Source organism: Bubalus bubalis, chromosome 14, assembly GCF_019923935.1.
Source record: "Bubalus bubalis isolate 160015118507 breed Murrah chromosome 14, NDDB_SH_1, whole genome shotgun sequence".
Classification (NCBI taxonomy): domain Eukaryota; kingdom Metazoa; phylum Chordata; class Mammalia; order Artiodactyla; family Bovidae; genus Bubalus; species Bubalus bubalis.
Genome location: NC_059170.1, coordinates 32305973 through 32316047, shown reverse-complemented (window position 1 = coordinate 32316047; position 10075 = coordinate 32305973). Strand labels below are relative to the sequence as shown.

Below are 10075 nucleotides of genomic sequence, written 5' to 3'. Positions count from 1 at the left end.
TGAATCTTAAGAGAAATAGCAGCTTGAGGAGAGCATTCCTGAGCATATTGCAGATGCAAGGACAAGGAAATGTGAAGAGCAACTATGGGGGATTTAATTCAGCGAGAGGTGAGGAATGAGGCAGCAGAGGGTCTAGGTCCTAAAGGCTGAGACTTTTAAGTTTCTGAAGGCAATGGTGAGCCACTGACAGTTCTAGAGAACAGACTTGATGACATCATTCTTGTCTTTTTGGTGCAGAATTTAGGAATGGAGAGCTAGTTTAGAAAGGTGGACCCCAGAAGTGCTTGAGAAGCCAGATGAGGGAAACAGGAAAGCTGAATCCAAAATCTTGGCAAGACTTGGGAAGAGGGTATGAGGCCACCTCCCCAGGAGTCTTCCAACCCCAATCGGAGACTTGCCTCTGCTGTATTCCACCATCAGGGTCTGCCATAGTCTTATTAAGGGCTCCACAGGACACAATGCTACTTACTCAACTTGCTCAGTGCTTTATTGAACCAAGACCCTTCCAGATGACTCAGCAGAGCCTTCAAGAAGCCCTGCCCATTTCCCAAGATTCAGAATCCAGAGGTGGCTGGCCTTAGTTTAGCTGCTTCCATAACATTTCCTTTTGAATATCTCCAAATCTTAAAAGTGTAAAGATTTTGTTCACACAGACAGGCACATGTATACTCCTGCTGCAGGCAGTCACACTCACTGAAATGCCTTCAGTTCAGTGGTTTGTGGACAAGGCATTGTGGGTCTATGGCCATCCATGCACCCACTATCCATCCACACTTCCATTCGTCCATCTGTCCATCCGTGACGAGACAGTAGCAAGTTCTGACGTGGGTTCAGCCCCCAGGGTTCACAGCAGTGAGGGCTAGGTTTCCAGTGGGCTCAGGATGCAGGCCTTAACCCTCACCCAGGGGCCTCCATGGATAATAACATCCCTTTCCGAGCCACAGAAGCCAGGGCCAAGTGGGTTATGAATGTTTGTATCTTTAACAACTGGACAGGGAAAACCTAAACCTTAGCCTGTAACAATCCTGAGATGGAAAAAAAGAGATCAAACATACAAATAACACTGAAACAGGAAAGAGGAAGAGCTCGTGCCTGTGCTGGAGATGTTCACATGAAGAGATGGGAAGGAGAAAGGGAGTGTGGCACACATACTTAGGAGTGTGTTAACACCTGGGACTTGGTGCTAACTCCGAGGGTAGCGGTGGCTCCTCCTAGGAGGCTGGAGCTTTCTCTCAGCCACATACATATAGACAAAGCTCTTAGGAAAAAAGAGGCTTTTCTGAATACAGCAAGACAAAGGGTTAACCCAAACAAGGAAGAAAAAGACACCAAAAAGGCTCCTGTTAGACACAAATACTTCCTTTGAGCTAGACTTAATCCAATTTCACTTAGTCAGCAGGCTGGGCTCTCCTGGAGTGAGGATGGGGGTGTCACCAGGATATGGAACATGACTGGAGTGAGACAGAGGATCAGGGCTGGTGCAGGCAGACAGGACGCCCTCACCATCTTTTCCCTGGACAGCAGACCCTCAGCTCCGGAGGCCACAGGGCAGCTGATGCCCAGGCCGCACAAAGCAAGGAAGGCGGGTGGGACAGTTGCTGGCCTTTCACTGGTCCTGCAGGCGGCTGCAGAGCTCTCGCCGGCTCCGCTCGCCAGCCCAGCTGCGTGTCTTGAGGCGGAAGGTCTTCATTTCATCCTTGAAGTCCTCATGGTTCATGGGCCGGTAGTCTTGAGGCTCACAGAAGGTCTAGGACAGGATGGGATGGGGAATCAACATGGGGAACTGGGCAACTTCAGGGAGGACCCTATCCTCCCTTATCCGAGGGCTACTGCCTGGTCAACCCCTTTCCCTGTAGCCCAAACCTCCCATGGATGCTATGGCCACCCCCACCCATGGTACCGGGTGCTGTGGGAAAAAGTCCTTGTAGCCGCCTTTGAGGATATACATCTCAGGATAGTAGAGGCTGGGGTAGTCATTGGAGGCTCTGTCTCGTTCCCTGATGAAACGGCACCTGCGACCAGTAGGGGTGTGGGGGTGAGAGCTGGTTGTGCAGTGGGATGTATCAGGGGACCTGCTCCATGCACCCACTGATCTAGGAACTACAGAAGGCTTGAGTGCAGGAATGTCAGCCACAAGAACACTTTTAGTTCAGTCTGGCTAACTGGGTTCACAAGAGGTTGGGGAGACAGAAAAAAGCAAATCAAACGGGCTCTGTGTTCAGAAGACAGTTACACAATCTCTGTCCGAGACATTTCTTCTGGGCCAGGAAAGTGGAGGCAGAAGGGAGACAAGTGAACCAAGTTCAAGAAGTACGAGTCAGAAGGTCTGGACAAGGCTTGGTGAGGAGATGGAGAGAGGAAAGAACAATCGAACCCTGGAAGGGCCAGCATCACTGAGGACTGGGACAGGGCCTTTGGATTTTAAGGACACTGCTGGAGAGTTAGAATTAGGTTTTGTGGAGATGGTGGCAATGGACAGAGGGAAGATGGGAGGCCTGACGGAAAGGATGAGAGGAGACAGGAGGACAGTGCCATGCACAGGGAAGCAGGGATACGGTCTGCTCCAAGCTCCAAGGTGAGATAAGAGGCCCAGATCAAGGAGGGGCCAGGGCTGGGCGCACGCCTCTTGGCCACTGGATGGTTCCAGCACCCGAAAACCTAAGCAGGGAAGGTAAGGAGGAGCACTAGCTGGCTGGGCGGAGCCGGGACTCACATGCGGGGGCCCCGCTCAGATGAAAATTCACAGTGGAAAATGAGGATGATTCTCTTATCCAGGCTGCAGGGTGTGATGGGGCTCTGTAGCAGGAAGGTCTCGGCATCCCGTTCCAGAGGCAGGTTCACAGCAGTCTGCCAGAGAAGCCGGGGTCAGGCCGCAGCTGTGCGCAGCTGACCCTGCCTTGTGCGGTCCCCATCTTTCAGATGAGTGACTCCACCTCTTGAAGGGCAGATCCTACCCCATGAGAGGGTGCATCCTCTGGGCAGAGGAAGGACAGAACTGGATGAGTCTTCAGGGCCTCTCCCGTCACCCTGCCTCACCTTGATGTGCCCGCCTTCATACTCATAGGGGTATCTGCAGTCGACAATCACAAACTTCTCCACGATGTGGCTGAACTTGCCTGTCAGCAGAGCCACCACCTGCAGGAGGCCGCAGAGGTGGGTCCCAGTGGCTCAGGCTGGCAGGCAGGGGCTGACCCAGTGCTTGTAGCCTGACTCCAGGGGAGGTTAACATGCAAACAGAAGTCCCAAAGGCACCGAAAAATAGCTCATCCCAGCATACCGTTTCTGGTGAGATGTACTTGAGGTCTTGGTGCTTTCCATCCACAGTCTGTAGGAGGAAGGCCTGAAGGGAAGGGGAGAGAGACAGTGACATTGGCAAAACTAGGAACCTGAGAAAAATGAATTTTTCCTCAAGTCTGGAAGCCAAACTTGCTTGACTTTCCCTTTTTTTAATATTTATTTATTTGTTTTATTTGGCTGCATCCAATCTTAGTTGCATGGGATCTTTGATCTTCACTGCTGCATGTGGGATTTTTTGCAGCACGTGAACGCTTAGTTGTGCCATGCGGGATCTAGTTCCCTGACCAGGGATCCAACCTGGGCCCCCTGCATTGGCAGCATGGAGTCTTAGCCACTGGACCACCAGGGAAGTATCTGCTTTGATGTTCAAATTAAGCTCTGGTTCCCATAGCAACGAAGAGGTGCCTCTAGGGTCTGATCCCCAGAAAACAGCCTTCCAAGGGGAAATGAAGATGGGGAGCAGAGGATATGAACCCTCCATGCCTCCTGCCCCCATGCTTTGCCAAGCAGGCCCCAGGAGGCCCCAGGCAAGATGGAAATCTTCTCCAAGGTGGAGATACCACTGATGCCCTGGACAGATTTGAGATAGGAGATCAAAGAGAGCCAGAGAGAGGAGTCTGGGTGAGACTACAGGATAAGATGCAAAGGACAAAATGAGGGGCTTCTGGGAGAGTGGGAGTCACTGAAGCATTGGGCCACATAATAAAGGACCGAGCCTCCTGAGGGTCCCACTGCTGGTACCTTGGAGTAATCCCCGATCAGTTCTCGGTGGTCACTGTCCAGGATATTCTCAATCTCATCATGACACAGAGACTTTGAGCGGAGAATGCGGGCTTTCTGTGAGGCAAGTGGCAGCCAGGGTCAGGGGTGAGGCTGTCCCTCAGTGCCTTGTCTGGTTAGCATCCCCCTTCCTTGCACCCTGCCCCCCTCTACAAACCCAGCTGAGACGGGCTTACAGGGTGGACTTGGAGGGTGGCAGTCCAGCCTAGTCCCAGCCCAGGACAGGGGTACTCACGGGTTCCTCAGCCTCCTGCAGTTCCTCCTCTGGAGGAGTCACACTCCTTTTCCGCTTGTTCTGTACAGGCAGATCCCGGTCCTGCGGGCGCTCCAGCCTCTTGAGGATGGGCCGGATCACACCGCAGGGCATGGACGGAGAGCGGAAGAGCCGCTGGCACTTGCTGTACATGATGAGGTCCTGGCAGACGTAGCAGGTCTGGGGTCAGCATTCCTAGCCCCTGCTTTCCATCCCAGTCTCACTCAGAGGGTAGGGCTCCACCATTCCCAAGTTTTGAGGGGCCTCTCCAGGGGCTCACCTGTTCCTCTTCCTTTTCTGAGGTCTTGACCAGTGGGGCACTAATGAGGCTCTCCATGCCTGGGGGAACTACATCATTCTCCTGAGGCCAGATCAGCAAGGGTATGGTCACACTCGCAGGCACAGGTCCAACACCTAAGGCCCCAAGTCCTCCAGGGCAGTTTTCCCAGTTCTCCCAGCAAAATTCCAGGCCAGCAGCCCTTGGTGACCCTGCTCATACCACCACACAGGACAGCCCCCAGGACCAGGAAACTGCGGGGCCCCACTTGCCAGAGGGACTTGCATAGATATGAGAAGCATGGCAATACAGGAAGACCAGGCTTCCCTTTGCCCTGCCCATCCACCCTCCACTGCAGCACCAGCCACTTCCTCTTCTCTGATTGGCCAGAGGTCAGGCTGTGACTCAGTTACTTCCAGTTCTTCTTCTGACATTGAAATGAGGTCATAGTCTTGCTGTAGGAGCTCAGAGCTTACCTCTTTCAGGAGATCTCAGGAAGGGAGAGGTAGGGGGCCTGACAAGGCAAGGCTGTTTACCTTTAAGTCCGTCTCCAGGATATCCACGAATCCATCGTCTTCCTCAACAGCCCCTGTGGAGGGGGTCACGGAGAACTGGCATCGGGCCAGGGGGATCAGTTCCTCAACTTCCATCTTCCGCTCAGGGGTGAGACACTGCATGGGTGACAAACAGAGGAGACTCAACATGGGGCCCGAGACAAGTCTCCACCCTAACCTTCTGAGAAATAAGGTTCCCACTGCCTCAGGGCTCAGGATCACCCCCAAGTTTCCCGGGGCTGCCTTCACAGGCACCTGCCCTGTGCGCATGCCTGCCCTGCAGGGGTCAGCTCTCCTGGTATACCATCAGGTCGGGAGCTGAGCTTGGCCTCTGGGCAAAGGCTTCTCTGCGGCTGGCCCACTCCCCAAGAGCACAGGAGTGGCTGGGATGTGTGGGTTTCCCTGGCATCTTGAAGACAAATCCATCCTGTGGGCAATACAGGGGGATGCATGATCAAATGCCAGAAAACCACTCCAGTAAGCCCCCCTCTCTCCCTGAAGTGCTTCGACTCTGGCCTTCTGGAAACATACATTCTCTTTGTCTTCCCCAGAGCCGTGGGCAGCTTGGTCACACGCCTCAGTCTTCCTCCAGGTGCCAGACGCTTGGGAGTTGGTGATGTTCCGTAGCACAGGACTGTGGCCCAGAAGCCTCCCCTAGAGAGCCAGGAGGGCAGTAGGTAAAGAAGGCTCCATTCCCCTAGTGCCAGCCCAGGCCCTACCTTCTCCCATCTCTGCTCCAACTCCCCCAGATCCCCTGTCCACCTCCAAAGTCCCATCTCCCATAGCCAGACAAGGACACCCAACTGCTTCAAGTCGACCTTCCAGAATCAATCCAGGTCCCTCCTGCCCTCTACAATCCTGGCCAGTAGGCCCAAGTCTCTCAATGGGCCTCAGAGGATACTCACCGGCAAGGACTGGAAACGTCGGATGGCAAACTGCTCACTGCAGAAGGAAAGAGGGACACCTCAGGGCTGGAGAGTCAGGCTGTGCCGGAGAACATGTAGTGTGCCCCTCCACCACAGAGCCCTGTACATCCTGGGGCCTATTCCACCCACACGGGGCAGGGAGCCTGCGTAACGAAGGCCAGAGCACTTACTTTTGAATAACTCGGCTGGCTGCCTGGATGGCCTGTTCAAACCTAGGACAGAGAAGGGTCCCATTCAACCTAGGTCTCCTCACAGCCCATTGCCTATCCCCAGCCTTGGGTCCTCAGTCCACAAGACCCAGGGGAGCCAGAGCTCAGGCCAGGGGAAAGAGGAGGTAGGAAGAATGCAGCACCTATCATGGGCCCAGGTATAGGGGAAGAGGGAGATAAGACGCAGCCTGGGATTTTAAAAGCTGCCCTGAATGGAAGAAGCCTGAAGAATGGCAGTGACAGAGACAGCTGGGGTAGGTCTTGGGGTAGCTGAGGAGTTACCAAGGCAACGGTCTCACCAGCCTGCCCACAGGCCTTCCACCTGTATGCAAATCACCTCAGCAGGGCCATATGGCTGCCAGGAAAGGCATCCATCCATCCCATGACAGGCCTTGCCCTGAACATGTGGGTGTCTGCAGGGCCTGGATACCAGCAAGGCAGGGCTTCCCTCCCCTTGTGTGGGATAGTCCTGGCTCCTCCAGGACAGGGAGCTGGTTCAGTGTGCCCTTGGATCAGCCCCGGTCTGCCATGTCAGACCCCCTAGTGACAAATGTCCAAGGTCATAACCTCTCCTCCCTCCTGTGGAATTTTAGAACCCAGCCTCTGTTCTACCCCCTCCTCCTGCCTTAGAAGAGACCAGCAGGCAAAGAATTCCAACAGATGTTCCTTCTGAGCCTAGCTATGTTACCAGGGACCACCTGCCAGGCAGGGCTTTTGTGTGTCTCTGTGTACACACACACACACCTCTTTCTGTGTAACTGTTAAGGCAGGTGCAGTGTTGGTGGTGGGAAACTGAGGGCTAAAGTGTCAGGAGGATAGGCGCCCCCCTCACCCAGATGGGGCAGGGTGGCTGTATGCAGCCAACCTGGCACCAGGATGACCAATTTAATTGGCTTGGTTTTCAGTCTGCACCTGGGCCCTAGGGGTAAAGCAGGTTCAGCTCTGTGTTATCATCAAAACCCAACCTGCAGTCCCCACACCACCACCCAATGCTCTCCCCATTTCCTGTTTATGAACAAACCTGCAGCCCAGCCCAGTCTGACCAAAGGCAGTGGGAGGAAAGACAGCCACCGCCCTAAACCCAAATCCACAGTCCCTCAGCGCAGGCCGGGGATGCCCGTTGTTCCCAGTAACACCTGCTCTCCCTGCTGGGGCCTGAACAGCTGGATGGGAACAGCTGTGCTCTGGAAGGTACTACTCCTGCCCCACAACCAAGAAGCAGAGAACTGTGTTGAGCAGAGCCCCCCAACTTCTCCACTCTCCTTCACAAAGGGCCTGGTCCAAGGGTTGGCCAGCGGGTGAAATGTCACTGAAACCAGTGGTTACTGATAGGAGGGCCAAGGGCCAAACCAGCTTGCAGCAACTGTTTTGTTTGGCCTAGAGTAAATTAAAAATTTTGAATTAGTTGGACCATATTTTAAAATTGTGATAATTCACAGGAAAGAAAAATATGTGCATAGGCAGAAAGGGCACATACAGTCCTGTATTCCCACAAGAGGCTCCCTGTGGCTACTGTTCCTTCCACCCTGTTCCTGAACCCATTCTAAGCTGCTCCCATGATAGTAGACCCTTCCCTGAGACAAGCAGAATGCCAGGACATGGAAAGGTCAATTAGTGCCCCTATACAAGGGTTTAGGGAGGTCTGATTGCTCTCCCAAGCTCCCCTAGTGAGTTTAGGGTGGAACTAAGATTTCCAAGGGCAGGTTCCCCTCCTTGACCGTGTGGTCCCTCTTCTCTACTCACGTCTGCTCTGCCATGTTGGGGTCCATAGGGCTGGGAGAGTCCATGCACAGACCTGAGAGACAGAGTGCCTTGGTTTGAAAGTGGTGGCATTTCCTGCACGCTTTTCCCTACCATGTCCCAACCCTATTCAGAGAAGGGGGGAAAACCCATTTTTATCTTAGGTCTTGATACATTAAAAACTGAAACAAAATCCACCCATAGACCCCAAGGGCTGACACATGGCCAAGTTACACAGGGCTCCATTCCCTATTTACTATTCTCGCTGGAATCGCCTATTACTATGGAAACTTTAAAGCCTAAAGTTTAGGCTTTAAACCAAAATTCTGCTAAGCATTTTTCTTGAACTGATTTAAAATAATTTGTTCTAGAAGAGATTACAGCTTTTAATGAAAGTTAAAGCCGAAGGCAAGTGAATGTTATAAAATGACAGACTTTCAGCCTAATTGCCTCCCAGGTGGGGCTGTGGTTTAGGACTTCAGTGCCTAGTTTTAAATAGTAAGATCTCATCTCCCTTGGAGGACCCCACCCAGCACCCATCACTCAGCCAGTCTATGCTGGCTGTGGCATGCCCCACCAGAAGTGGGCAGGGGGAGGCTGCTGGGGTCCCATCAGGTTGTGGTGAGTATGTTAGTCTGACAGCAGGGAAGTGGGGAGGCTCGGGTAGCCCCCCAAACTCCCCTGGCACCCCTGGGCCTCACCTGCATCAGAAGATTCAGAGGACTCAGACGACAGGGAGGATTCAGACGCCCGACGGGACAGGGATAGGCATGTGAGCAGGCTGCCTACCTGACTCTTTGGGGTCTCGCTGGGAAGGGAGCAGGGACCCAGGGAAGGAGAAAGGTAAATGTAGGGCTCAAAGGCTGGCTGGCCCATGTTCCCACCAACACCGCCGCCCACCCTCCCCAACCTCTGAAGGACCCTTCCAGTCACTGCACTGTCTCAGGGAGGTGATGGCATCAAGGATCTACCCTCTTCTCAGGCCTTCTACAGAGGCCCTAATGTCTTCTCTTTGTTGATTGATTAAAGGTTCTCCTGGGTGCAGGGAAGGTGAACCCAGAGCAAGAGCAAGGAGGTGGGCTGGGACCATCCTGAAGAATGGTGGGGCAGCAGACAGCCCTAGAGGGCCATCCCCTAAACTCTAAAGGTCCCTACCCACCCACAAGCCTTTCTGGAGGAATGGCCAAGCCTTTGGCCTTTATTGCTTCAAGGACAACACAGCCTGGAGCTGCAAACTTGCTCAGGGAACAGGACCAGTGTTTAACCCCTTTACCCCAGGAAAGAACTGAGGGTGGAGGGAACAGGACCACCCTCAAATTCCCCCTCCAGGCTCAGGATCCCCTGCCTGGGGCAAAATGGTGGAGATTTGAGCCAAGATTAGGGAGGCAGCATGGTGGAGGTGGGGAAGAGGGTCTCCAGAGAATTGTGGCAGCCAAGAACAAGTCACCTGGAGGGTGTGAGCAGCACAGCTCGGTCCTGAGCCTTGAAGCAGGCTGTGTCTGGGATGCCTCTCCGTTTGGCACCCATGCCGGGTTCCAGAGAGGCGTGGGACCAAAACCTAGTACGGGCCTCCCACCCCACACCGAGCATCCCTGGGGCCCCCTACCTGCCGAGCCCAGCGAGGTGGTGCATAGTCTGGGTGAGGTTGGTGACCGGCGAGGAAGCGGCCGCGCGCTCCGGAGACCCCAGGAGGCCATGAGCCCCCAGCCGGAGGCCCGGGAGGTGGCCAGGACGCTGGGCGCCACCGCGCATGCCGGCCGGACTGAGAGCCGAGCCTGCCACGGACTCCGACTGGGGCAGCTCCATCGCGGTGGGCGGGCGGGCCTGGCGTAGGGCGACCAACAGACGCCGGGCACAGCTGGCCTGGACGAGGTAGGGAGCCGGCCCGGGGTGGAAGGGAAGGGAGGGAGGAAGAGCAAAGGGGCAGGAGCGAGAGAGAGGGAAGTGGGGAGGGTGGGGAAGGGAGGAGGGACACGGGGACAGGCCACCAGCCCAGGAAGCCTCTAGCAGAGGCTGCCACCTCCACCTTCTTATATATT

General features: G+C 54.6%; 1 protein-coding gene across 4 annotated transcripts; it reads right to left on the bottom strand.

Moving 5' to 3' along the window:
* Window positions 1-462: 462 nt before the first annotated feature.
* Window positions 463-10075, bottom strand: CDC25B (cell division cycle 25B). Of its 4 annotated transcripts, XM_006072921.4 has the most exons (16): window positions 9643-10072; window positions 8738-8844; window positions 8040-8091; window positions 6258-6299; window positions 6067-6103; window positions 5693-5815; window positions 5466-5588; window positions 5144-5278; window positions 4611-4691; window positions 4313-4492; window positions 4039-4134; window positions 3278-3340; window positions 3037-3135; window positions 2714-2847; window positions 1901-2012; window positions 463-1747 (listed from the first exon to the last, which is right to left on the bottom strand). In XM_006072921.4, exons 1-16 carry the CDS (start codon window positions 9840-9842, stop codon window positions 1607-1609), a joined length of 1725 nt encoding a protein of 574 aa, XP_006072983.3. In that variant the 5' UTR covers window positions 9843-10072; the 3' UTR covers window positions 463-1606. The 4 variants fall into 4 exon arrangements, with proteins under 4 accessions (XP_006072983.3, XP_025119800.3, XP_025119803.3 ...); XM_025264015.3 differs by lacking the exon at window positions 3037-3135 and having other exon boundaries at window positions 9643-10075; XM_025264018.3 differs by lacking the exon at window positions 8738-8844 and having other exon boundaries at window positions 9643-10071.